Source organism: Aspergillus oryzae, chromosome 4 (genome assembly GCF_000184455.2).
Source record: "Aspergillus oryzae RIB40 DNA, chromosome 4".
Taxonomy (NCBI): Eukaryota; Fungi; Ascomycota; class Eurotiomycetes; order Eurotiales; family Aspergillaceae; genus Aspergillus; species Aspergillus oryzae.
In genome coordinates, this window is record NC_036438.1 from 2614564 (window position 1) to 2641956 (window position 27393).

The 27393-nt window shown below is 46.7% G+C and overlaps 11 protein-coding genes across 11 annotated transcripts; 5 read left to right on the plus strand and 6 right to left on the minus strand.

Moving 5' to 3' along the window:
• Positions 1–75: 75 nt before the first annotated feature.
• On the minus strand, positions 76–1128 carry AO090012001009 (tRNA (carboxymethyluridine(34)-5-O)-methyltransferase; the record flags this gene model as incomplete). The annotated part of the gene is made up of 3 exons (XM_001727886.3): positions 76–550; positions 807–931; positions 994–1128. The coding sequence occupies 3 exons, from the start codon at positions 1126–1128 to the stop codon at positions 76–78; spliced, it is 735 nt and encodes a 244-aa protein (XP_001727938.1).
• A 789-nt stretch (positions 1129–1917) lies between these two features.
• Positions 1918–2878, plus strand: AO090012001010 (tubulin-folding cofactor B; the record flags this gene model as incomplete). Its single annotated transcript, XM_001727887.3, has 3 exons — positions 1918–2187; positions 2251–2470; positions 2553–2878. The coding sequence occupies 3 exons, from the start codon at positions 1918–1920 to the stop codon at positions 2876–2878; spliced, it is 816 nt and encodes a 271-aa protein (XP_001727939.1).
• A 385-nt stretch (positions 2879–3263) lies between these two features.
• AO090012001011 (Cupin domain protein) lies at positions 3264–5450 on the minus strand (the record flags this gene model as incomplete). The annotated part of the gene is made up of 7 exons (XM_023236727.1): positions 3264–3481; positions 3556–3804; positions 3884–4803; positions 4913–4991; positions 5051–5083; positions 5146–5306; positions 5386–5450. 7 exons carry the CDS (start codon positions 5448–5450, stop codon positions 3264–3266), a joined length of 1725 nt encoding a protein of 574 aa, XP_023091626.1.
• A 426-nt stretch (positions 5451–5876) lies between these two features.
• Positions 5877–6968, plus strand: AO090012001012 (ribonuclease H2 catalytic subunit RNH201; the record flags this gene model as incomplete). The annotated part of the gene is made up of 1 exon (XM_023236728.1): positions 5877–6968. The coding sequence occupies one exon, from the start codon at positions 5877–5879 to the stop codon at positions 6966–6968; it is 1092 nt and encodes a 363-aa protein (XP_023091627.1).
• A 310-nt stretch (positions 6969–7278) lies between these two features.
• AO090012001013 (peroxisomal membrane protein PEX16) lies at positions 7279–8607 on the minus strand (the record flags this gene model as incomplete). The annotated part of the gene is made up of 4 exons (XM_001727890.3): positions 7279–7402; positions 7461–8295; positions 8351–8386; positions 8454–8607. 4 exons carry the CDS (start codon positions 8605–8607, stop codon positions 7279–7281), a joined length of 1149 nt encoding a protein of 382 aa, XP_001727942.1.
• A 367-nt stretch (positions 8608–8974) lies between these two features.
• AO090012001014 (uncharacterized protein) lies at positions 8975–11155 on the minus strand (the record flags this gene model as incomplete). The annotated part of the gene is made up of 1 exon (XM_001727891.1): positions 8975–11155. The coding sequence occupies one exon, from the start codon at positions 11153–11155 to the stop codon at positions 8975–8977; it is 2181 nt and encodes a 726-aa protein (XP_001727943.1).
• Positions 11156–12956: 1801 nt separating this feature from the next.
• AO090012001015 (putative zinc knuckle domain protein (Byr3)) lies at positions 12957–15465 on the plus strand (the record flags this gene model as incomplete). The annotated part of the gene is made up of 3 exons (XM_023236729.1): positions 12957–13134; positions 14924–15208; positions 15356–15465. The coding sequence occupies 3 exons, from the start codon at positions 12957–12959 to the stop codon at positions 15463–15465; spliced, it is 573 nt and encodes a 190-aa protein (XP_023091628.1).
• Positions 15466–16366: 901 nt separating this feature from the next.
• On the minus strand, positions 16367–18266 carry AO090012001016 (YdiU domain protein; the record flags this gene model as incomplete). Its single annotated transcript, XM_001727893.3, has 5 exons — positions 16367–17505; positions 17559–17709; positions 17760–17790; positions 17841–17850; positions 17909–18266. The coding sequence occupies 5 exons, from the start codon at positions 18264–18266 to the stop codon at positions 16367–16369; spliced, it is 1689 nt and encodes a 562-aa protein (XP_001727945.3).
• A 625-nt stretch (positions 18267–18891) lies between these two features.
• Positions 18892–19318, plus strand: AO090012001017 (uncharacterized protein; the record flags this gene model as incomplete). The annotated part of the gene is made up of 2 exons (XM_023236730.1): positions 18892–19127; positions 19231–19318. 2 exons carry the CDS (start codon positions 18892–18894, stop codon positions 19316–19318), a joined length of 324 nt encoding a protein of 107 aa, XP_023091629.1.
• Positions 19319–20877: 1559 nt separating this feature from the next.
• AO090012001018 (uncharacterized protein) lies at positions 20878–23304 on the plus strand (the record flags this gene model as incomplete). Its single annotated transcript, XM_001727895.1, has 1 exon — positions 20878–23304. One exon carries the CDS (start codon positions 20878–20880, stop codon positions 23302–23304), a length of 2427 nt encoding a protein of 808 aa, XP_001727947.1.
• Positions 23305–24136: 832 nt separating this feature from the next.
• AO090012001019 (uncharacterized protein) lies at positions 24137–26503 on the minus strand (the record flags this gene model as incomplete). The annotated part of the gene is made up of 2 exons (XM_001727896.3): positions 24137–26409; positions 26491–26503. The coding sequence occupies 2 exons, from the start codon at positions 26501–26503 to the stop codon at positions 24137–24139; spliced, it is 2286 nt and encodes a 761-aa protein (XP_001727948.1).
• Positions 26504–27393: the final 890 nt, after the last annotated feature.

Here is a 27393-nt window from a genome sequence, read left to right on the forward strand (position 1 = left end):
GCCATGAAAGATCTCCGGAGCTGGATCTCGGAGCACGCGTTATTCCTATGTGTTACGGTGTTTTTCTCATTGGTCTCATCGTGTTGCAATTGCCCACCAATTGTCTTTTTCATATCCAGATTCCAGGACACGGCCACCCGCTTTGGTTATGTCACGCTCTAACTCATTGGCCTCATAAAGGTGGTAATATCGGTGGAAAACTTTTGGTTGATCACTTGGAGCGTTTTTTGGGGGGTTGCTTGTCATAACCCATGGAACCATAACGTCCTGCTGGTCACCTTTATCCCAGCCTCTGCGGCTAGTCTTCTGCTCGAGTGCCCATACATATAGCAGGACCTTCCCTCCAGGAGCCTCTACCGTGGCAGGCTTCAAAGCGCGCAGAATCTCACGGATAGCTTGGATCCTTCGATCTGGGGTTGAGAGGTGGTGTATCACAGCTATCGATATTGCAAAGTCGAAAAAGGAATCCGGGTGTGGTAGGTTTAGGATATCTGCCACAATGACCGAGTGTGGTTGGTGATTCGCGGCAATTCGGGCAAGATTCTCGGATCTGGCATCCTTTAGTCAATCATGGGACATGTGAAATGGTTTATTCAAGTATCCATGAATGAAAACGAGACAATGGTCATTCCCAGAAGTAAAATAATAAAGCATATATATATATATATATATATATATATAGATAAAGACAATAACTGATAAAAGATAATATTGATAAAAGAAAAGTGCAAAGTAAAATGATTATACAAGGAATGGAAAGAATAAACAATTAAAGAAACCATACATAAATGAATGATTGTACTTACCTGTCTGAAGCCACGATAAAGACATTCTGGTTTACAGGTAGACATTTTCCATTGCCACATCCCACATCTAGTCCGATAGCTCCGGGTGTTAACTCTGTAAGAAACCGTTTCACAACTGGCCACGCCTGATAGATACATCAACACACATGCCTTGGGCAGTGGAATGCTAAAGATGTGGTATATATACCTTGTAGCGAGTGGAGGAAAAATGACTTGCGATCTGTTGGTACACCTCATGGACATGCTTTTCTTCGTACGCTTCCTCTTGCGGCTTTTCAGTTACAAAGGACTGTTGGTCTGATGATGATGATGATGATGCCATTTCTGCTGTATTGCCTTGTGATCTTACGCTTGGTCACTTCTTTGATAGAGATATGGCGTTTGGTACAGCGTAATCGCCAAAAGGTCCGGAGTGTGTGAGGAAAAGGAGAAATCTAACAGACGTCAATCAGAAGTGAATTCACCATCGAGAAACATGATACAATACCATACGCACCGTACGTAATTAGATTGTTTCGAAGGTATGCAGTGAAATCGGTGCGAAGATTAAGGTTCGCCAATTTTAGGTGGCTCGGAGAATATTTCAATCAGCAGATCATATATACTATGTATTTACTCTTCTTCACTCTTGTTATTTTATATATTGGTCTTCCCGCTCCTGACATTACTACACGTATTCACTCCAATGTAAGCTCCATCTGCGCTGTAGCATCCAACCGGAGAATTACCTGACTAAGAAATGCCATCTCTTACCGTGGACCTCAGCCAATAACATCCATCACATTAAGTAACCTATGTTTGAGCCAATGTTGAGGCATACCTAGGATACCTAATACGTACAACGAAACATTACTCCATAAGTAAGAATCGAAATAAAATGCCAAGAGCAAAGTTGTTGGGGGCTACTCCATGAGGATTGACTAATAAAAACCACGTGCCTCTGGACTTCCGGATCCTATCACTAGGTACATACTTATCAAAGAAATCTATCACACTTGCACATGAAGTCTTACCTGATGACTGGGCTCCCCCACGTCGAAAAAGTAGAGCAACTCATTTGCTCACCTAGAACCACTTTTTCTCGATTGAAGGGCACGCATTCCAAGTGACTATGTCATTCCAACCCACTCCGTCGGATGTTTCTGTCCTCATTACCGCGCCTACAGCAAGTGCCAATTCTGAGCCACACTTCGTCACGGAGCGTCGAATCACTCCAACATGGACCGTTATTCAATTAAAGTCAAAGTTGGAAACAATGACAGGGATACCACCTGGCAGTCAGAGCTTAAAATTGAAGACACCAGGGTTTCCTGACCAATGGCTTGACGGTGATGAGAACATTATCGGTGATTGGGAGTTGAGAAAGGGCTGTGAGATCGAGGTACGATGCTTGAGGTAATTTGAGATCTATATGATACTTTGCTAAAGTCAGACATCGAACTAGGTTCATGATTCCCGCCCTCCTTCAGCACGGCCGAACTTTCATGATCTATCCTCTGTTGAAAAATACGTTCTTCCTGCAGCCACCTATGAGTCCCTACCAAATTCGGTATTGGCGTGGAAAAAGCACCAGAAACTTGGTCGGTTTGATCCAAATGTACTATCGCCGTACGAATCGGCACGCAAGCAAGCTGAACAAGACGCCGAGGATATTGGGAGTCGAGGTAAGAAGCATAAATGGAAACGCAGTCAAGAGAGAGAAAAAGAAGTCCAAATCTTTAACTATCAGAATGCTGCTGTTTATAGGTATCGCGGTTTCCAAACGTGCGATTATTCTCCCGTCCTCTCCGCCCCATGTCCGACGAGGAATTATCCGCTTTGTTGGACCGGTGCCATCCATCCCCTATCCTGGGGTAGAAACTGGAGATACTGATGCAAGTGCTCTGCCTATCTGGGTAGGGATCGAACTCGATGAGCCAACTGGTAAGAACGATGGCAGCGTGGGCGGAAAGCGCTATTTCACTTGCCCTAATAAGTCTGGTATCTTTGTGAAACCCGAGAAGGTTGAGGTAGGAGAATTTCCGCCTCTGGAACTAGACGATCTAGAGGACGAGACGATGGAGGAAATATGATCTCGATTAAAATGATAATCGAGACGAGGAGGCTTTTGGGGTTAAATCGTTTTCATTGAATATCATTGAAAACACACCATTGAAAACACACGAACAGAGTCCGTGCTCGCACATGTTGCTATTAGGAACTGAGAGACAACAGAAAAGAATAGAGTGAGGAACATGAGAAACACCGACAGCCCAGTATTCATTCAAGAGGATCGCTAAGCCCAACAAGATCGACGCCTATGACAGACGTAAAAATGAGAAACACTGATGGGAAAGAAAAAGCCAATGCTACATTCACATGAAGTTAGGAGAAATGAAGGAAGAAGATAGCCAAGGGGCGTTGGTATCGTAAGGATAGTGCCCATGAAAGACCTTAAAGCCTGCTCAAAGACATTCACTATGATGCTTTAGAGCCACCTGCCTTCTGCTTCCCCTTGGGCCTACCTTTCCCGACACCAGGAGGACGTTCAACTTGAGGGGTTGGCTCTTCTTCCATAGTATCATTCTTGGAGGCAGACCCTGGGGCAGAATTGCTACCCTCCACAGGGACACAGCCTTGCGTGAAGAACAGCCGAGCGTCCTTCCCATGTGTGTTTGCGAAGCTGTAATAATTGCCTGAAAGCAAGGTACAGATGGTCAGACATCTCTGGAAAAAGGTAAACTGGGAAATTTTGCCAAGCTCAACGTACCTCTTGGCACTTGGAACACGCAACCTTTCCCAGCGCTAAATTGTACACCGGAGATGTCTACTTGCACTCGGCCGCGGCATACGTAGAAGACCATATGCATCTTCTTTGAGTTTTTTGGCTTTTTCACTCCGCCGCTTGGCAGCTCAACAATCCCGGAACCTAAGAAAGGAGAGCTAAGTAGTTTGGCAAACCGAAAACTTGAACCTTTGACATCCCTTGTCTCGATACCGGAAGGCGCGTATGCGATGTCTACGCATCGAAAGATCAGCACAATAGACGATTGTATGGAGGCTGGGAAAAAATTGCGGAGAGCGGGTTGTCCACTCACCGAGGACCTCTTCCTCGTCTATCCCCGCCTGGGCGTCGGGATCCCACTTCCTAATGTAACCATGCAAAATCCCTTCCTTCTCCCAAGGGTCAATATAATCCTCATCATCTTCTGAGTCGTTGTCCACCCTAGGTTTTCCCGACTTCGACTTCTTCGAAGGTCTACCCTTCTTAGATTTCCGTCTTTCCGGTTCGAGTTCTTCCGTACGTATGATCTCCTTAATGGTAGAGAGAGGGTAGCGCTCTCCCTCGGCAGCCTCGCCATCACCGTAGACACAGCGTTCGTTCTTCCAATAGGCAAGAGGTCTGACAGACACTCGCCCTGACCGAGTGTGTGTAGTGCTGCTATCCGTTGGAGTCTCCCGTTTGAGAATATATAAGCTTCGCCCTTTTAAAGGCCCCGTGCGGTTGACGTGATCCTCAACGACCCTATTTAGATCGGGGTGGCCTGATGTATTTGGTTCTCTAGTCTCTTTTATGGAGGCCTTGGACTTCTTTGACAGCCTCTGCTCTTCCGTATCGTAACTGGTACTGCGCTGGTTTTTCGCGGGCCTTCCGGGGCGTTTACGTTTCTGCGAGGACCCATGCTCCTGTGGTTCATTCGACTCTACAGGGATTTGAGTCCGACTTGATCCATTTCGGGCTTTCTTTTTGGGTTGGTGGCCGATCTTTATCTGGCCTTTCTTCTGCAGGCCGACAGCCAATATTGATGGAGACTGCGTTGCTGTGCTATTTTCATCTGGTTCTTCCAATCCACCCCCTAGAATTGTGTCATTGCCAGCATCGAAGCTATCAGCGAAATCATCCCGTGTATGTTCGTGACTATTTGCATTTTCATCCGGGTTCGATTGGCTATTCGCATCGCTGTCCGAAAATGAAGCTGCTACTTCCTGCGTCTTCTTGTTTGCCTTACTGCGGGCACTGCTCAAGTGATTTAAGGGGGGCGCATTAATAGAACGGTGTGTTAGAGGAGAAACATCCTGTCGCAACTCTCCTTTAGTATGGCCCAAGCCTTTACCATCGGAAGGACTAGAGGAGAGGAGATCCTGTTGTGGGCTTTGGGATGATCGTAAACCAGGAGTTCTCCGAGGGGACCCAGTCAAGCCAGTCTTCATGGGAGAACGTGCAACAGGTGGTGGGAAATAAGAGTTTCGCCCACCGTTCATACCGCTGAGGAAATCAGCAGGACCAGGTGCATTCCCTGTTCTCACGCGTTGAGAAATTAATATCATGGCCCGTACATTGGAGAGCGTTTGTACGTACCCTCGTCCATAGACATGCCATCGGAGCCTACCAAAGATTCATTCCCATTGCTGAAGCCATTTTCTCTTACGGGAGACTTCTCTGGCGATGACCACATTTCATCAATGTCCTCCATTCCATGTTCATCGCGCTTGCCCTCCTTCACTGTAATTCCTGTGCGACTGTACCCATTGTCTTCGTTAGTCTCCTTTGCAGTAGAAAGAGAACATTGAATTTGGATGTTCGGCAGAGAACGCTCACCGTCCAAGTTTACCGACATTGGAATAATCATAATCGCGAGCTTTCGCGGGCCCCCGAGGAGCCATCCTTGTGGAGTTCCGGGGCTGAAATGCGGGAAGGTAGCTGTATGGGAAAGTTACGAGTAGGACACACGCGCACGCGCGCACACAGTATCCTAAACTGCTTTAGCTGGGAATTTTTGGATCAGGTACCGTAGGAAAAAAAAAGAAAGAAAGAAAGAAAGAAAAGAAAAGTAAAGAAAACCCCGTGAGCAACAAGGGCAAATTTCAATTGGAAGGAGGCGGAAAGTTAGTGAAGCGCTGTGGAGGGGAGTGGTAATTCGAGATAGGCGGCGACACGCGCGGAAGCGCCGCTAGTCCGGAATGGTTTGGGACGCGTCTAGAGCTCAACCTTCATAGCTTACAACTAGTGTCCTTCAATTCCATAAACACTTTCATCTTTGTGTATAGTTCTTTACCCCTAGCCAACAGTATTTACCTCGAGGCACTAGGATGGAAGAACCAACTCAACACCCCTCGTTCAACTCTCAAGGAACGCTCCCTTCTGCGGGCCTTTTCGTCCCTCCCAATATAAATCGCCCACGGTTATATGTGGGAGATTCTTATTCCTACTATTCGCCATGCCCTGCCACAATCACAACTCACAAACCGAGTTCGGATGCTTTTAAAGCTGACGAGATGACCATAGATGATCCCGCACCAACTGAAAGCTATCCGGAGAGCTATTTTGTTTTGGGCGTTGACGAGGCAGGCCGTGGCCCTGTTTTGGGTCCTATGGTATACAGTGCTTTCTATTTACCGCATGACCTTCACCACTCCCTGCTTGCGCGTGATTACAACTTCAATGACAGCAAGGTTCTAACACCTGGTGTACGCGCCAACTTAATGCGTTTGCTCTGCACCCCGGGGACTCCCCTGTTCGAGTCATGTGGATGGGCAACTAAACTTTTATCTGCAAGAGATATTTCATCAGGCATGATGCGCCCTGGCGCGGGGGTCTATAACTTGAATGCACAAGCCATGGACGCTACCGTGGAACTCATCCGAGAAATTGTGGAGGGCCGCAAAGTTGACATCAGAGAGGTGTATATTGACACAATTGGAAACCCGGCCACCTATCAGCAGAAGTTGGAGCGGATCTTTCCGTCACTAAAAATTACAGTGGCTAAAAAGGCGGACTCTTTGTACCCTTGTGTTAGTGCTGCGAGTGTTGCTGCTAAAGTGACCCGAGATGTGGCCTTGGAACTCTGCCATGAAGATATAGTGAAGGCCCAACAATTTGATGACCCTTCACAAGCAACTTCTACCGAGAGTTGGGGCAGCGGTTATCCCTCCGATTCGAAGTGCGTAGGCTGGCTCCGAAGGAACATGGATCCCATATTCGGGTGGGGTAATGAATGCCGATTCAGCTGGGGCACTTCGAAAGAAATGCTTGAGATGAAGGGAGGGGTAAAGGTGGACTGGCCGCCTGATGACGAAAACACACAACTTCGAGATTTCCTTCTGACATCTTCTGAAGCTCCTAAGGGAACTAATCAAGAGTTGCGAGATTGGTTTGGGCAGAAGACAACAGAGGTCCTTTAAGCAGAAATAACTCACTTCCGACATGAATTTGCGATAGCGAATTGTGATACCCCAGAATGTATATTTATAGAACGCTAAATGTGCAACAAGATGGCGAAAGTATTAAGCAATATTAAGAACGCGAAAATAATAAAAAGAAGGGGGGGGGGAGGTAGAGACTGTGTCATTACGGAACGGAGAGAGACAAAAATGCTGGGATCCATTGGGTATCAAATCAGTTTCACTCCTTTCAACATCCTAGTTTGAGGAGTTGACGGGGATATTGGCGTAGATATAGTTCGGTGAAGGCAGGAAGATGATATACTTCACCTCATAATGTCGCTGTTGAAAAGTAGTAATTGTCCCACAGGTATTCATAATCTTCGACAACACTGCCTACCAAGTCAAGCAGTGGTTTCCCTTTCATCTTCCTAGTTAAATCTTTCAACCAGGGCCTGGTTAGTGTTAGCGAAAAAAATGACCTTGATTAGTGATAGTAATAAGCGTTCATACTGGGTCAAATTTTCATAGAGAGCGCCTCTCATAAACCACCACCCCATAGCCCATCCTCTCTTTCTCAATTCCTCGCGCTCCAAGCCTGTCAGTCCCCGAAGACCACCGGCAAGTCTCTCCCGGAAATCGGTTTTGGCAAGTTGTCGACAGCCATACTCCATGCCAAATCCAATGAGCCAAGGCCTCCAACTTCGTTTATTACCATTCCATCTTTGCATCGCCAGTGCATAGGCTACTGGCCGTAATATGTACAATATTTCTGCCAGCTGGCCTTGACCAGTGACTCGGTGCAAAAGGGCTTTGGGCGGCTTGATATCATCAGCGGTAAGTACTTTTGATATTAAAAAATCCGAGACGTCGTTCACATCCGGGAGGCAAGGAAGCGATAGTCCCGTACGAGGCATGGTCCAGCTAAGGTCCGAAGACCGCTCGCTTAGTGGTGTTTGCATCCCGTTCCAATCGCCTTCCTCCTCTTCAGCAGATCTTGGGTCGACATCGCGCTCTGGTAATGGAGGGCTGACTAGCGGCCTCGAGTTTGTGAGACGTAGCAGAAACAAACGACATATTGCTTTGATAGCTTCAATGAGGATAACAACTCGCCAGCGAACTTTTTCACCTCGACGCCGCGCAATCATTTCCCAAAGTAGTTCTGTGTACTGAACCATTTGAAGAGTGATGGCGACCTTACGGTAAAGCGAGGAGTGGGACGTCCAGTACTTTGTATAGCGTGAATGGGGAGTGGGCGTGGGTCGAGAGATGTTCGGTGGAAGTCTAGAGATGACTCGAGAAACAAGGGAATCATGATACAGCGAAAGGAGCTGTACAGAAGAATGTACTGGATGAACAATGTTAGACATCTAGCCTGTGTTCGATGCTGGCTGTATATATACCGCATTCTGACGAGATCTCCGAATCTCTGTATCGTCCTGCGTCGTACGCAGGCGTTAGTTTTTATCATTCGTATATTTATAATTAGATTACTCTGAAGCGAACCTGGGATTATGTATGTGAGAGACCTCAATGCTGACTCTACCTGACCTACAGAGCTAGCGTTCTTGGTCACGAAGTCTTCGTACAATGGTAGCCATTTAGATGGTCTCAAGAGTGTCGAGGGGACTGTTCCTCTGTAGTTCCGCGTTGGATCCATAATGAAGAAATAAGTAAGTAAGCGAACCCTACTAGGCTCAGGAAGAAGGGAAACGTAACAACTAAAGTATGTGGCTGAAGTCAAGCAACAAGTGACAGGGGATATGTTCAACACGTGCTCTCCGCATGCCAAGGAATATGTGCCGAGGTCCGTTCGGACTATCTATTTACTATTACTCCGTACTTAATGTCCAGTACCCCTGCAGAAGTAGGATAAAAGTTGATTATTAAGAGCTCTAGGCCATTGATATTCTCTTCATTTTACAGTCATACACCTAATCTCAAGAGCTATAGTAGAGATCAAATATCTACTTCTTCCATGATAATCACCACTCATGCGCCTCGTTCAAGGCCTCGCTCCCATAGGCTCACTCATCTGCATATTTCCAAAGGCCACCCGGGCGCATTGCTTCTCTATATCGTTCTTTTACCTTATCTCTCTCAAGCCTTCTTGCCTCCTCACGATCAAATTCTAGTTCTTGTGTGTCAGGCATATCCGTACGCCAAAACCCTGGTGGCGTAGCCGGACGTGGATGATGATTCCTATGTTTCCCAAAACAGTCGGCAATCAGCCTTGCTTTTGCCTCATCAAGGAGCTTCTGATGGTCCTTCTCACCAAGTCCATCAAGCAAATGTTTATTGTCTCTCAAGTAGTCCTCTAAAAATTTCTGGTCATCTTCTTGACAAGAGACTGTAGAGTTAATTCGTAGACCAGCAAGGCGTGCCATGGCTAAGAATTTGTCCCCACAGCAATCAGGGCGCGTGCATCCCTTGATGCACTTGCGTTCTTTTTTCTTGCGGATAACAGTGTCAAATGCATACTCGAGTCCTTCGTTATAGTCGGGGTTTATCCTGAAATGACTAAGTTCGAGCCGGTGTAGTGGCAGAGCTCGGTAAGGTTCATCCTCTGGACGCATTTTAATGGAATTAGACTCTGCTCGCTCGGAAATTTGGGTGTTGGTTGATACATGTTGATCAGTTGGCCGTTTGCTAGCTTGTGCATCAGTAGGTACGCGTCTACTATACGCAGGCGCTTCGTGATCAGCATGAGATTCGTGCTGTTTGTAACTTATGGTATCGTTCGTGTTTCCGCTGTCCTTCGGCGAATGCAACAGTGACCTAGGCGGCACTGGTTTCTCCAATAAGTCCTGCAAACGGTGTGAGACATCCTTGGAACTTAAGGCTGCTGACAGGTAGCTAAGATCGGCGTTCAGCGGTGTCCTTCCTGCATGTGCTGTGGGATACATCCGTTCGCCATCCTCTGCTAAGCACGATATAGCATGGTTGGGTGCCCTCGGGATTGCCATTGGCTTCTTTTCAGGCCATCGAGCAGAACCATGCAAAAGGCTAGCATTGTTATCCACTGATTGGAGTGCTGTGGATCGATGAAGAAGCCTGTGGCCTGATGCTAGACGGTATTCATCCTGAGGCGCTAGTTTTCGAGATGATGGCGAATGAATAGCCGAAGGGTCTGTTTCAGATGTTCGATATGCATCGATGACCACCTCTGTGGTTGGTGTCTCGACAGTACCGCCAACTTCATCCAAATCTTGAGTTTCAATTGTTTCAAACTGCTGGGAAACGTTTCGCACGGGACTAGAGGACATGCTTTCGCTTTTTACGGCAATGGGCGGTTTCGATTCCCTTTCCCTCAAGCCACTATAACGAGCTAATGCCCCGGATTCGGGTACAATCTCGCGTTTCCTCTTCAATCTCCGGTATCTCTGCCTCGCCAATGTATCGGTATCTTCGGTCTCGAAAGGAGGACTGGACTGCGTAAGAAAAACTTTTAGAGATTCAGTCTGCAGGGACTGTCTAAAGGTGTTATCTGATCTTCTATAGTCGCCGCAAACAATGGATGTAAAACCTTCATCCGGCTCGTGCCTAGGTGAACTCGGTAGCCCAGGACCCCCGTCTGCTGCATTATGACTAACCGGCACTGACATGCCATTTGCAGGTATCGACTCTGCGGTTGGAGAGCAATCATGGTCTTCATTTGCAATGTTTTTCACTCGTTGGAATTTGACAGCGACACCATTCAGCACAAGTGTAAACTCGTCCCGCTCGAGACATTTGCTCCAGTGTTCCAGCTTTCTCTTATGCCGCTTGATCTGGTGTCTGAGGCCCTTACAGGCCTTTGCGAGCGTTTGTGCATCTCCATATAGTGCAGCATATTTCCCCTTGACAATTCTCGGTTCTTTAGTACCACATTCCCACGACACGAGATTGTTGTCATCACACAGACTCAAAACACGCTGCGGCGCATATGCTTCCTCCAATTGAGACTCGCTCAAAGAGACTTCAGCACCATCTAGGCTAATGTCATTACGACTTAATTCTTCTCGTAAATGGGCAATCTCAACATTTAGCCTCTCGATCTCGGCCGCAGCTTTACTTCGGACATCCTCCGTAGCCCTGAGTTTCTCTTCTGCAGTGGCGACTTGTTTATCACGAATGGTAAGCACAGCAGTCAAATCGCTGTATGCATCATCGAAGGATTTCTCAAAGCTCTCTGCCACAGAGGCATGAAGTTGCTTTAGAATTTCCATGAAAAATGAGAGTGGTCCAAGCAAGGTTACGCATATAGTTTCAGGGAGTGTCGGGGAACGCGATAAGTACTTATTAAAAGGCTAGCCGCTTGGCCCGTTTCTCTCGGTCTTAAAAGTGGTTGTGGATCATTTTTATCGCCCTTTAGATAAGCGTTCTTATCGGACACGCACCATAGTGCCAAAACCATCTCCTCCTCAGTACACAGTCAAGGAGTCTTCATTCTTGTAACACTTCCTAAGTCCATACATATATTTTGTGTTGTTCTTATATTTGAAAAAAGAAAGCCACTAGCAGCATGTCGAAAAGACGTGATGACGGTCATACCACGATCTATTCTTCACCAAAACGGCGGCGTGTATCCCAAGCCTATAATAGCGACTACCTCTCATTCTTAAGCGATGAAATTTTATTGTATATCCTATCTTACCTACCGATACCCGCTTTGCTAAAATGCCAAAGGTATGCTTACTGAAGGAGGGACTCAAGCTCGCAGAGCTAACCTACTCCTTTCCCTTTAGAGTGTCCCGCCGCTTCCACGCTTTGGCCGGAGACTCGGAGCTATGGAAGCGACAGTATTATTCTCGATGGGTACGACCTCGAGCACGTCGCTTAGCGAGAGTGAGACGTGCCACTCCTCAACTTTCGAGGCTTGAATACTCGCCTAAAGTGTCTACGTGGCTTGACCACAGTCATTTAGCGAGAGAAGGCAGCAATACAAATTGGAAAAAACAATATCGCCTTAGACACAACTGGTCCAAGGGGGTATGCCGTGTAACCGCAGTTGAGTTGCCTCAATCTCCACAACCACCCGTTTTGGTACAATTTTGTGCTGGGCTTGTGTTTGTAGCAGATTCCGCTCATGGGCTTAGGGTTTGGCACGCGGACAATACAAACTCCTGTTTAGCGAGTGTACCTTTCATGAATGTTAACGCACAAGGACCTATAGTACCCACGTCGTTAAAAGCAACTTACTGTTCACAGCAAAATGTGACCAGAATTGCTATCGGATTTGAAAGCGGCTGCTTTAGTGTGTATAACATGGACATTAGAGCCCTACGATTGGATTTGGGACTCACTTACACAAGTTCCACTGACCAGGCAATAACAGAGATGGCTCTGTCATTCCCCTATATCCTAATGGTATCCCAATGCAATGTGCTATCGTTATTTGATATTCAAGCTGCCAATGAGAAGTCAGACCACAATCCCGTCAAATTGACGGAGGAGGCCTACCTCCTTGCAACACTCAAAGCCGAAAGCATATTGGCCCCCATGTCATTGTCTGTGCGTGTTGCAGCCTCGGAAATCATAGCTTCTATAGTGTACAGTTTTTACCATATCGGTTGCGGTTGGTCCATTGGGGTACAGGAACTACATTTCAACAAAAGCGGCCAACAGATCAGCTCACGACTCGCAACCACAGTGGACTGTCAATATGGTGTGATACCGCTACGCCCCTCTAGCCGGGTACCAGACGAGCAACAATCTCTACTGAACAGTGACCTGTATGGGTGGTCTACTGAGCCATCGATTTTACATCGAGAACCTCCAACTTCAATCTCCTATTCGCACCCGTACCTCTTGACTTCTCACGCAGACAACACTTTGACTGTGTACCTTGTTGTTTCTACAACAAGAAGTCTCCATGTCAAAGGCGGCCAGAGACTCTGGGGCCACACCACGTCGGTTGCAGCCGTACAAGTCAGTGATCATGGTAAAGCAGTATCTGTTAGTTCTTGTGGTGATGAAATTCGAATATGGGAACTCGAACCTTTAATCTCTTATTTCGGGACGCAGAGTATGTTAGACGAAAAGAGCATCCAAGTTAGCCCCGAGAACAAGCAATGTCGGGGGTATGAAAATTTCGGTGTATTATCAGGAGTCTCTCGTTGCGAAGACAATGGGGATCGATCCCCTTCTCTAGAAAGATCATACGAATTGGACCGGATACGAGGCTGCGTTGGATTCGATGATGAACGTGTGCTTCTGCTTCGAGAACGTAATATCGGAAACCAACTACTAGAATTATATGACTTCACATGAACCCCGCATCTGCTGGGTAGAGATAAAAGAATAGGACATTTCGCACCTTCCCAAACAGAAAGATTCAAGGAGAGATTTCATCTGGTATGAAGCAAACTTTTATAATACTCCAGAGTAATTGGCTATAAACCAATCCCAAGGTGTTCAACCTGAGGACCTTGGGAGAGTATGATATTTAACTGCATGATTTACTTAGATTAAACGGGAATCTCTATCTTATACTACTAGTCTTCACAGACATAGATCAAGTAAAAACCTTCCTTTCTCGGGCTGCGTTTAAATATTAAACTACTCTGGTGACTTGGGCTGGTCTTCCTCCATGGCATCTCTCCGAAACCTCAATGCGAGAACGGCCTTAGCTCAGCTAGTCTGTTTCTTCCAAAGATACTTGGACAAGTTATGGCAAATGATGCATGCTAAATGGATTCCAGCCCATAATATCGTCTGCGATATTGCTTTGCCTTGGCCGGATCTGAGATCCTCGGATAAAAAGAACTGGTTGCTTTCAGTGAAATACAACCTTCCGACTAAGTCTTGTTTAACATTCAGTTGACTTATTTTCTGCTTCTTACCCTTTCCTTTTCATTTGTGGAATAAAACAGAAGAGGGTGAGGGGGAGATGGGATAACCTGAGAGGATAAGAACGAACTCAAAAGGGTAAGGAAGGTCGAATGCAGGAGTTTGGTACCACAAAATTGCAGTCTAACTAAAAAGAAGGGAGCTCTGCAGGAACCGCACGGCAAGCGAATTTAATTTACTTGATTAATCAAATTCAACTTTCTCGTCCCCGCGCACCGCCTTGGGCATATTATCTGCATTAAATTTCTCAATCAATCAATCAACCTCTACCATTATTATTGTGATCTTCTCCTTACTTTTTTCCTAGAGGAAAAAATTTTTGATCGTTCCATAACAAGTTTGCTACCATTCAATCTACCCAGAATATCTGCTAGATTCGATCAATATGAGTTTCCAAACCAGAGGTCGTGGATGTTTCAACTGTGAGTTTTTACTACTCTAGCGGCGTCGATTTTCTGGCCCTCGCTACATTTTGGTGTCTGGCTTTTGTGCCCTCGCCCTGCAATTCAGGCCGGAAGGTTTCCCTTCCTTCACATTGCATGTCTTGCTTGATCTTGATTTCACTCAATTTATCTTCTGTTTGATTTTTCGTCACTTAAGAAGAAAAGACCTTGAGATGGTCATCTTCGTTCAAGTGTGGAACTCTGAATTCAAATCGGTACCTACTGTGTAGGCCACTAAGAATTTGAGCTAACATGTTCAATACCATAGGTGGCGATGCTTCCCATCAGGTAATTACTCCCCAGATCACTAGCGCAAAGGGTATTGGTCATGTATTTTCTAAATACACTATTCATCAACCCATAATCTTACGGACCTGGACTTATAGGCCCGTGACTGTCCCAAGAAGGGCACCCCAACTTGGTATTATCTACTCCTGTTTACTCTAGCTATGATACACATTCACTAATGGAATAATCAAAGTTACAACTGTGGTGGTATGCTGTACCCTGCTAGCTTACACTTTACTTACACCTCATTAACGGGTTCCACAATCCCAACACTCTTCCTCGTGTAATATTCCTTAAGTTTTGTCTAACACATTGAAAATGGATTGCAGGACAGGGACATGTTAGTAAGTGGACACCATGAAATCTACCGCACAGTAATAAACGCAGCTTATCTAACGGCTACCTCTCTGCTAGGCCGCGAATGCACAGTAGCCCCTAAAGAGAAGCCCTGCTACCGTTGCAGTGGTGTTGGCCATATCTCCAGAGATTGTCCTCAGGCACCCTCGGGAGATGGCTACAGTGGTGCTACCGGTGGTCAGGAATGTTATAAGTGCGGCCACGTGGGCCACATTGCAAGGAACTGTTCTCAAGGTGGATATAGTGGGGATGGATATGGTGGCCGTCAACACACTTGCTACTCTTGCGGTGGTCATGGTCACATGGCTCGTGATTGCACCCACGGTCAGAAGTGTTACAACTGTAAGCTTCCCCCTACAATATGCAGCACGTCACATGTACGCCCGAGTGAAGACTTGTACATTCTAGCCTTCGTTCTCGATTTTTTACTATCTTCTCCTTTCTTCTTATCTCTCTTATGCGAGTGTATACTGACCCCGCTAAATTTAGGTGGAGAGGTTGGACATGTCTCGCGGGATTGTCCCTCTGAAGCCAGGGGTGAACGGGTTTGCTATAAATGCAAGCAGCCAGGCCACGTTCAAGCTGCCTGTCCTAATTAGGCCAGAAACCACCTTGGGTCGTTCGTCTAATTTGTTGCGCCAGTATATACGCGAGACGAGGCTTTGGAGATTTCCTCATGGACTGAGCCCGTGCTCTTCGAACCACTCGAATTCTCAATTTTCTGCTTTCTCGTGTAGCCAGATCAAGGCTTGGCTCATAACCCTGGTCTTGGTGGGTTTTACCCGTCCCTACCATGAGCATGATATTCATGAATACTCGCGTGCCATTACATGGTATCCGTGATATTTGCCTTCTATTTCCAAAACGTGGGCAGAAATTACGTCGGCAGTAATATGGCAGGTGGCCTAGGTTGCAAGACGACAATCGTGATAGGTCTCTTTTGTGTGTAATGCGGATGACTGCAAGAAAAATAAATTGATTCACTCGATGTCACAACTACTGAGATTATTGTTGACTTCCTGGGACTGCTCTAGGCCTTTCGCTCAATTGTAGGTTTCTCTAAAATAACGTATGGTGTGCACGACGTTTCGGAGGCTGAAATCCTTTTCGGCCGCATTTGATGGCATGAGTTCGAATGCAAAGTGCTTTTGGCATGCAATGCATTCTTGCCTACACTTTGGACACCACTATCGGAATAAATACAGTTATACTACAGTTCGCGGAAGAGCAGGGAATATAATTGGATGACCGTTGACATAAGATGCTTAAGAGCTGCAGCTGCACATCATGGCCCGCTTGTATCGAGGAACATCTCCACAGAAGCGTTCCTCCTCCTCCTTGTTCCAGCCCCAATCCTCTTCGAAGGGGTTTAGAGCCATCTGCATCACGCGACCAAGGATCTCTCGATCTCCCCGACGTTCTACTCGGTCAATAATCTCGTCGAGTATCCATCCGCGAGGCAAGAACTAGTGAATAGGTACCGTTAGAGAGATAATATGACTAAACTTCTGAGGGGCTACAAGACTCACTCACCTTTGGGTTCACTCTTTTCATAGCCTCTTGTCGCTCCACATCACCATAGGGCCCCCAATCCTCAAGAATCCTCAGTCTCCAGCGCTCGAGCCAATTTGCGATACGCTCCTTCGCAGAATGTTCTGTGTACCCTACCCCGCCACACCCTTCGCTGTGGAAGAATATTGGTGCAACTTCTTTCCGTTTTTCTTCGGTGTCGAGGGCGCTGAGCGGTACACGAGAAAGCCGCAGGAAAAAATGGTTGAAGTCCAGCTCTAAAGCTTCCAATGTGTCAAGCATTTCTGAAAAGAGGTCCTGAAAATCTGACTCTTTCTGAGTCTTTAGTCCTAATCTTCCGCCCATGAGCCGCTTGTATTCATTCAAGAATACAGTCCTGAACTCTTCACCCACTCTTCCAATAATGTCTTCTGCAAGTTTGACGATAGCTGGAGCGGCGTCTTCGGTTACCCCTTCTTTCACAAAACTCTCTTCATCAACTTTAGCTCCTGCCCCAATGAGCTCTCCTAAGGATTCCCCAAGTCGAACCAAGTTCCACCAAATGATAGTTGGCTGGTTTTTATACGAGTATCTTAACAAATGGTCATCGTGGTTTGGTGTGTATTGAGGATCGAAGTTGTCCATGAAAGCGAATGGGCCGTAATCAAGCGACAAACCATAGATTGATGTGTTGTCGGTGTTCAAGACGCCATTCATGAAGCCATAAGCTTGCCATGCAGCCACAGTCTTCGCATTTCGTCGTGCCACCTCTCTATACAGCCTTGCAAACCGATTTTCTTCGACTCCTTCGTGTTTTTGAACCAGGTCCCACGGTACGCCTCTTGCTGGATTATTAACGGCATCGGTGGGCTGATCTTTACCTAAAGATACCGCAGCCGGTAGAGCTTCCCAGCCGTGAAACACATCTTCGGCAACATATGTAGCTAGTCTTCTGATTAGATTCCTGTCACCGCGTGCGCGGAGAAGGTCGAATGTTCCTATTCTCAGCCAGGATTCGGCAAACCGGGCCACTATAGCTCCAGGTTCAACACGCTCGCGTAAAACCTTGGACTCGGGCAATAGAGTAATTGACAAGGCTCTGGTAGTTGGCACACCAAGCGCAGAGAGCGCTATATTCATCGTTAGCTAGACCTATGGTATTACGTAGCTGTTGGTTTAGTACCTTCCGACACAACATACTCTCGGATGCTAGATCGAAGAACTGATTTTCCGTCTGCAAAGCGTGAGTATGGTGTCCTCCCAGCTCCTTTGAGCTGCAATTCATATCGAATGCAAGTATCGGGATTGGTGCTCTCGAACAAGCTGATGGCACGCTGTTGGAGGTCAATCCAGGTTAGAGGTAAGGCCAGGAAATAAAGCTTACCCCATCCCCAAGCTGCCCAGCCCATGAGCCGCTGTATTCCGTCAACTTCAGTATCGTAGTATAGGTACATAGACAACATACAATTGCCATCCTACGCATCGTTAACTAAATGCGGCCAGCGAGTGACCCTATTGAAAGGTTTACATTACCTCCATAGCATTGCGCCCATGGGTAGATGCCTCCACTATTCTCAGTCCAAAAAAAGTGATTTCCAGACACTACCGCTTTAAACTGAGGTGTAAGCTCCTCTCCTGACTTTAATCCCAAGTCTGCCATTGCTTTCGGGCTGACATCTAAGAGCTCCGTCTCCTTGGCTGGCTCGGGGCGAACGAAAGTATACAAGGCACCTTTCACCAAGCGAGGACCGAGGGCTTCCCTCGGGGCTCCATGAGAGATCTTGGGAGTCTCGAAAGCAGGGTCTGGTGGCAGTTTGGCTGTGAAAATATTGGATTTTGGGAGCTCCTCCAACGAAACCCTCTTTGCAGGGTTCGAGAGTTGCGTAGCCATCTGGCCCAATCGTTTCCGGACAGTTCGTGTCTGAGTATTGCAAAAAGACATATAATGACGATGCCAGTTTAGGAAGACACGTGGCGTAGCAAGAACCATGAGGACCTTTCACAAGGCAATGGCTGAGACGGTGTGAAGGACAGCAGCCGCCTAGTGTAACGCCAGGTTGTAATGACCGCAGAGAATAATTCGCTCTTCTGTACTTTGTACGGTGTATTATTGCGGAGAAGACGGGTATCGGAATTCATCGTAAGCTAGAAGCGGAGGGTGTGACATCATTTGCGTTCCGTAACTTGGCTGAAGTTTCCCCCTATGCACAGTAGGTCATATGATCAAAACGTAACATACTGGTGGGTTGGCCACGAGGAGACGAGTACGGAGGATATCATTATTATGATCAGCAACAACATGGGCCTCTAGGTGGTAATGGATATCTCATAGTGGTTTACTACAGTCGAACTTACTGTATGTTACGGTCGTGTGTTACATAATCGTTGCACTACTAAACAATTGAGGTCTTATCCCTCTTCTGGAAATTGTCCAGTGCACTGTTTCCTGGCTTCCCAGCTCAATCCTTGATGAAATATCCCAACTACCCATAGCTAGGTTACGGCACAGGTACTCCATGGCGGAGCCCGCAGTATCAACTGTGAACCTGGTACAATCAAGTCTGCCGTCAAATCTGGATACTGTCATGTTTATGGAATTGGAATATATGCTACAGAGCCAGAAAGATATTCTAGTTGTAACGAGAAACGATATAGAACGAGAGAATCTGTTCGTGCTGACCAATTTTATAATCCATACCGCACAAATCCAAAGAGTGATCAACGCAAGCCTGAAGAAGCTCCAGGTGAACTGGTAGCAGTCTGTAGATATCCATTTTTTATGGTATTTTGAGTCTTTGACAGGTAGGTGACTCTTGCATTCTCCTTCCTTGGCCACAGCTAATAATGGCCTACAGGGGTTATCATGGAAGAGGTCAAAACTACAAGGAAGGCCCGTTCGATAGGAGTGTCTACTTCTGGCAGAGTTACCATGATGGCATTTAGTAAGCAGCTTAAATTATAGTTAACTAGTTACCTTCCAAATTGACTAATTCAAGTATTATTTGTATTTACAACATGGCAACCTTGTCCCGTTTCATGAACGCAGAGAATATGAATAGCGCGCTACGAACCATTGCCTCCACCACTCAAAAGGAAGCTATCTACTTGATGAGTTTAGGTATTGTCCAGCTTGGCTAAGAAGAGTATATTATAAAATGTGTACAAAGATTGTGCCAGTGTCTCCAACACAATAAGGGGCGAAGAGCTCTATCTCACCACCTACCTGCGTGCTCTGATCTCCCAATCGAGGCTGTGAGGTAGGCGGTATACCTACATCCGGTGAACAGGAGCATTCAAATCCCAAAGCTTTCTGGAAAGGCAAATCTCCAGTTGATAGTTGGCCATAAACTAAACGATGGCATTCGGAATTCTAGTGACCAGCCACTAGCGACGATTGCTGCTGTGTGCAACTTGTACTCTATTTATCCAGCGAGCAGAAGGAAAAGGGAAAGAAGTATTTCGGCCTTTTTTCGTTAAGTTCCCCATTGATCGGTATCACATTACCCCCACATTCAGATACCGAAGTGGACTCAAAAGGCATCAGCTGGGTAAGAAACCCAATGTATAGCTTTGACTAGTTACATGGAGCACACTATAAATTTAAACACATAGGAAGTAAGGGTCCCTGTTGTATCCAGGTCAGGCACACTCTCGAGTCTCCAGTACATACTACACAGTAGATAAAAGAAGTAAGGTGTTGATAGTGTGTTACTGCCAAGCGTCTCCGCTTCGGCTGCAATTTGAATAGTTTACCTTCCCTAACAATTACATTTATCTTCATGAGAAGTGTTGCTCTCTATATTTCTCACCTTTGTCGGCGCCCACCACCCCTTTTTTTAATTACCGTCTTCTTCTCCCATCTTTTGCCTCTACTCCTTCACCTCATTCATTATAGATCATTGGGGTGCCCACGCATTGTCTTCATCCAGCGAACGGAAGGCCCTCCGTCCATATGGCCTCGTTCTGGCATCGGTCGTCTGTCAATCGTCAGTTCTCTTTCTCGTGAATTCTTAGAGCTCAACAATTGCCTGTCTCCACCCGGAAAAGCCCCGCTCATCGCCTACATCTATAGAGAAAAAGTGATATTGGCCGGCGGCTTTGGGCTGTACGCTCCGGAGATCACCCTTGTGTCGTGTTATTGATTGACTACGGCGAACGTTTGTTCAATTGCCAGGGCTTCCTTGAAAGGCCCAAGCGGTGTGACACAGAGCTTAAAAGCACGCGAAATTGAGCCGTTTTGATCTCATGTCTGTACGTATACAAGTTTTGATAACTGACCTTGTAGAAAGAGCATGGGTTTAGCTAATTGACCAGGCGATCGTTGTGATGCTCTTGCCCACTTTTTCCACGTCGGATTATCGTACAACGAACCCGCATGGGTCCCAGTGACTTGGACTTGAAGAAGACGGGAGTAACGAGATAGCATATTCAAATATCCGACTGCCGCAATATCATCTTAAACGGTTGTCAATTATTCATACTCATCCAATCAACGGAGTGCAATGTCGGTGAACCGGACCTCTCGCGCCACGGACGATGATATAAGAATTACCAAGCTTCCCAGTGAACGGGCATATACATCGGAACAGCATCCGACTGATCGGCAACTTAAACGTCTCAAGGAAGACGTTCTTCCTCTTTACCCCTTTCTCTTAACTGTGCCTACCGATGTGCCTTTCCGCCTTGGGAGTCGCTTCGTCAATAATTGGGCTGTGGGTAATGACGGTCCATTTGCACCAGAAGAGCACCAACTTCAGTATATGACCTTCTTAACACATCACGAAGGGGACTCGTTACTGGTGGCCGTTGGTGATTGGTCAGACGGGACTGGAAACGTCATGTCCGATCAGCAATCTGGACTCCAGGGTGCGGCGGACACCCCATGGAGCGGGCCAGTCAAGAAAAAGATCAGTTTGAACGACTATAAGAACAAAAGAAAGACAGGCGCTTCACCTTCTCCCGTTGGCCAGGAAGCTTCTAGCCACCATCTCACAATGGACTATGTAATTGATGACAGTCAAGGAGCTCCCAAAGTCAGCCCTGCTGGGAAGCAGAATTCCTCTGATAAAATTGCGGCTTCGCGCGTTTCTATTCGGGCTGGTTATGAAGCTCTGGAACGCAAGCGGCCCGCTGAATCTGAGTTGGAGAACTCCAGGCTCCAGGAAAGGAAGGGTGCCGAAGTGGGATTCTTAAAGAAACCGAAACTCTCTACCGAAGCAGAAGCAGAGCTCAATAAGTCTGGGCGCTCAAAAGCTAATGGCCTTCCAACTCTCTTGTCACCTACCCTTCCGCCAACTTCAAGCAGCCCTAAACTGCCCAGACTCTTATCACCCACCCTCCCACCAAACATAGAGAAAGAGCTCGCTACACTTGGCGAGGAGACGCTTGTCCCAGATCTTTCGCGGACGAAAAACGCTCCCAATGGTGATGTGTTGAGGGCCAAGAGTCAGAAAACAAAGTCTTCTGATATCGGCACATCATGTATAGATTCGACCCCCGTGATTGGCCGTCAGAGCTTGCGAAGCAAATACCCAAATTCAGTCGCTGATAAGCGTCCATCTACTACTCAAGGCTCTGTGGCTCCTTCCTTTAGCGAAACTCCTACCTCCAGCTTACGGTATCAAACAGATGACAAGCCCAGCAGCCATGAAAAACCAGCCAAACTGCAATTACTGATGAAGCTCAAGTACGGCAGAGCGAATAGAAAGCGTGTTGAAGCTCTCCTCAAATTTTCAGGGAAAAGGAAAATGGCGCCTCCAGGCTCACCTGCGAAGAATATAGCCGATTCTGATTCCACCCTGATCAAGAAGCCTAACGAAATTATTACAAAGGCCACGGCATCAGACAACTTAAACCCTAGAATATACCGGTCTGAGGGGAAAGCAAAGCATGTTCCGAGCAGCCAAGCACCTAGGAATGCGGGCTCTGATAAACCTCAAACCCCAGTGTCTTCCACCCCTACCGCTGTAACACACAACCAGGAGAAAACAAAACAGACATCGGTTACGCCTGTTAAAGATCTTAAAGACTTGACTTGTCGTTCGGAGAATATTGGAAACAATGGTAGAACGTTCTCTCAGCCAACAATCAGATATCCACCAGGCGATTCGGCCACTGGTGTAAAACAATCACTGTCACAGGTAAACCCTCAGTCAAGCGCGTCACGCAATGGTGAGCGCCGAGCTTGGAAGGATGAATATCAGAAGTACGGGAATTTAGGGCGAGAACTAAAACATGCCGCTGAAAGACATACCGCCAGAGATTTCGTGGCTGATGTTGACGAGAAGCTTGCCGCTGCTACTGCTATTGAAGCTATTCTCTGTTTTATTCTAGCCTTTGTTGCTGACGACCAATCCAAAACTTTGTCTCGTCAGGTTAGCGACTCATCATCTTGGCTATCTATACTCGCTTATTGGCGTGTGGTCAAAAAGAATAGCGCCCCTTTCCCACAGCTTCATAGCCTTTGTTTGATTCTTGGCGCTACATCCTATGATGCTATTCATGCTCTTGATCTGGAGCGGTTTGCGGTCACTCCTTTGCCGGGGGGAAATACCTCTGTGCCGACACCCGGTAGTGATGGAAATACTGCGGTATCTGATGAAAGCAAAAGAAATCGAAGGGAGATCCTAGAGCTAAAGAATCGACTGCCTGAATCCTACAAGGAATCCCAGAGGCTATGGCTTGAAGGCTCACAAGGACTTTCAGAAGACATTCTTGTTCATGAATTTCCCGACACTTGGTCCAGGCGGTCTAGAAACTTTTCAGAACAAGGGAAGCAACGGCTCAAACCTGGTGACTATTCTGGTGAGTTTTTCCTACCTTTAGGAAGAATGACCACACCAGTAGAGATTGTCCGATTTGGTTACTCAATACTAAGAGAGTGGTGCAAAAAGGAAGGTGTGGAATGGAACGGCCGGCTTTGTTTATAGATTTCCACCTTCCCATTGCTCATTTTCTCTGTACATTTCTAATTTCCATCTTTATTCTTATCTATCATTTGATCTGTTTTCTTCCAGCGGTCTGTGTTGGCGTCATTGGATTTGGGGAGGAGGAAGTGGCGTACAGATGTCCCTCTGCCTGTTATGATAGCACGATACCATGGGTTATATCCGTTTCTCATAGAGGCCATGTATAGTCGTCTGGCTCTGCCGTCCATAAAATAGTATTGATTCTATCGGTCATGATCATTGTTTTCAGTAGTACTACTGGGTATTTTCAAGGGGTTCTCAAGCCATGTACTGTACCCCACTCTACATTAGTATACGAGACGAGCAATGCTCGTTAACTAAATTGTTTATTTAGATCATCCATAACCTCCACTGCCATGTATATATGATACATTATGCAGCAAATAATCTAGCATCTATATACAAATCGTCGCTGTTCCGTGTATCTGCTGTAATACCGATGAGTTGCTAGTGAATATGCAGGCTATAGCGAAATACTATAAAACTCATCGAAATCTAGATTCAAGATGCACTAATCTGCATCTCTCTCTCTCACTCTCTCTCTCTTCCTAGAAACTCCCATCCTAATATATCCAAATTGATGCTCTTCTTCGATAAGCATTGCGATTGATGAACCCGAAACGCTAAAACCTTTAGGTGAACCGGAATCATGACTTTCCCAGGCTCAAACAACCTATAGCCGTATGAAAAGACAAAGGAGGCCGGGGGGATGACAAGGATGCGCTGAGGGTTAAGGACGGTGCCCACCTCGCATTGTGACAATGCTATGTAATGAGTATAACCGTTCAGACAATCAAGGTGCTTCTCGATGACGCGCAAAGCTCGAGTCTAAACTTGGCCCCTCACCAAAGAGCCAGCCAGCTTCCCGACAATACCTAGCCTCTCTACCATATGCGCCAACCTCGCTGCTCCAACAGATGACGGAGGCATCTACAATATCGGCTATTACACTCTCTATTGCTCCCAGCACACTCCAGCCGATCGTTCCCGCAATGAGCCCGACCACATAAGCATATACGCTGCCTCTAATAACACCACTACCGCTCGACACACCTAGGTCACGAGCAGTAGTCACCCAACCCCCAAACCCAAGAGCCAGGGACATCATGAGTCGGGCAGCGTGAAGGATCAGTTTTGAAAGCCGATATGGGATAAGAGGCGTCAAGCTTTCGTGAGATCGTGAATAGGACCGAGGATGAAGCGAGGAATTAATCATCGTAGGCGAAAGAGTCGTCATCCGGGCAAGACTTCGAGCAGATACCACCAGCGGCTGTGAATGTATTGAAGCATAAGTGAGTGCAAGAGGATCTGTGAGTGTTGTGACTGGAGTGGGCAGAACGGAGTAGGCGAACAAGCTTAAGACAGAGGTTGCACGACTCGGGAGTAAGAGAAGAGGAAGTCGAACAAGGAGTGCACATAATCTGGATAAACAAATCGTGCCAAATAAAGCCGTGAGTGAGTGACTAATTGCTGCCCAAACGATCTGCCTTGATGTCGGGGCAGGGGATGTGAGTCGGTGGAAGTACCACTGGCTCACTGTAGCAGCTGTTACTGCACGCTGAATGCCAGCGATAACTCCCAGTGACCAGACATAAACAAGAATGAAATAGACCCCGAGCCACCAACTACTGAAACTGATGATGAAGCGACCCGGCCCCGCTATGGTTCCCCCTAGGAATACCCGCGTGAACATAAGTATCCACAACCATGTCCATGAAACGATGAAGGCGAGAATACCAAGTCCAAGGATCAGGAGTTCTGGATTTGTGGCGAGGATCCGACAAGCAAACTCGAGAATTCTGATCGCTTTGCCTATAGCATGACGGCCCCGGATTACATTGTATATCCACACGCTAGCTATAATGAATGGGGCAATGGATCCCCATCTCATTACCTTATCCTGTATGCTTGTTCCATGCCAGGCGCCTTTGAAGCTTGAAACAAATGGATAAAGAGAGAAGGAATATAAGATCACGGGAACAGCGAATATGATCACGTATACCAGTTGACGTATGTAGGACCGCAGTAGTGCAAGCCAAAGCAGTGAGACAAAAACCGAGGCAACAGTATAGAATCCAAGCAGATAAAATGAGGCGTGAATAGTCAAGTATATCGTGTCGCCCCATGTCGATTTATCCTCTGAAGGAATGGAAGTGTGGAGGTAGACGAGGAAAGAAGTGGCGAAAAGACAAGCGATAGATATTAAAAAGAGTTGGCCCCAAAAGAGATCGTGCACTGGCGATTCGGTTCTTACCGGGGCAAACGAGGCTTGAACACGGTCTGTGGGACTTAGTGACCGGGGGTCATTTATTGACGGTTGCCTATCCGCCCCCATTGGCATGAAAAACGAACCTATGCCAAAATTGCCCTTTCGTGATTGAGACTCCCCCCGAAATCGTTGGACGGAGGGAGGATTATCATCACCTGTCTCTGAAGAATCGGCTCTATCACCATCCGACGCAGATCGCAGGCTATCTTCGAGGTGAACGTCCACTAGGTTCTCTCTAGCTCTGATATTATATTCATCCATAGGTGGTCCATCTTCAACCTCAGCAGCCTCAGGTACGGTCTCCGCAGTTACCTCTTGTTCTCCGTGACAGGACGTTCCAGCACGCCAGGAGCTTCTTATGCCTTGCGCCTTGCAGTATCTTCCATATCTGGATGTTCCGTAATCCCCAACACTATTTGAATGGTCATCATCTTCATCGATCTCCGAAGAAGCTTTCAGATGGCTACTGCCGAAATTTCGCCTTGATTTCTGAAGGGCATAGAAGTCCGCAATCTCACGCTCATGCTCTGCTTCATCATCCTCTTCGCAAAAATTATCAGTAGCGCTGTAGAAAAGAGGCGCATGCTGGGCCAAGTTTCGCGACCCAAGAGGAAGATTAGAAATTTGAGATGCCGTTGGTTGATATGGGTCAAGGGTTGCTCTTTGCAAAAAGGAACGTGAGGATGGAAAGCGGGAGCTTCCCGGTTGCTGCATCAGCCGTCCATGCCCTTTCTTGCGTGTTTCGTCAGAGTGAGGAAGTAGTCGTGATTGTGACTGGGCAAGGAAGCGAGAGGCATCTGTGTAATGATGAGCGATGTCGGTCCAGTAAGCGGCCATGGAACTAGGTGTAGACAGTTATAACACTACATAATACATACATTCTGAGAACATCTCTAACTAGCTCCAGATGGAAGGCCACTTTGCGGTACAAAGCCGTAGCTGCTCCTCGACGGCCCTGAATGTTGCTCGTTCGAAAGTGCGATATGGAAGCGGTGAGCTCCAATAGATTAAGTGGTAGTTTCAGAGCCAGTGGTACGGGGAGGCTGGCAAGGAGGGCATCTGGGAGACTATTATATGAGAGTAACTCGCTCAGAGAATGTACGGTGAATCAGAAGGGAGAAATAAGGGCATCTGTAAGGCGTAAAGTGAACCAGTAGTGAAGAAGGTGCAAGCGTCATAAGGCAAGGTCATGGTGATAGATGACTCAGCTTTCGGAAGTGTCTCCACTTAAGGAACCTAACCTAACGCCCTAACGCTGTGGTTCCGGAAAGAACCTTTTAACTAACCGTAAATCTATTACTACGTATCTGGCATCCGTAGATAGCACTAGATACACTATGTACTCCAGATACCCCATTCACGGATCTACTATGTACTAGTCTACTAAGTATAAAAATGAGGACCCACAAAGGTAATCCACAGTGCTTGGCAGATCATATATCTTTTCATCTCGAAAACCTCTGCTGGCGACCCATTTACTAATTATCACATGGTGAGGTTATGGATCCTAACAAGGTATCGTAGCATGGCAGCCCATTGTTTTCGGATGATATTGTATGCAATTGAACAGTTTTTGGAGGAGAAGAAAGGAACACACTATCAGGTTAATTAGTCCGGGTTATGATCAAATAACGTAATCGGCAAGCGAGCGGGCCACGCAAGCGAACGGGCCACTGTGATATACATATAAAATCACTTTTTATATCTCAACAACTAGAGTTGCTAGATATCTAAGATTTAATATAGACACTTATCTTTACTTTAGATATCCTATATTCAAA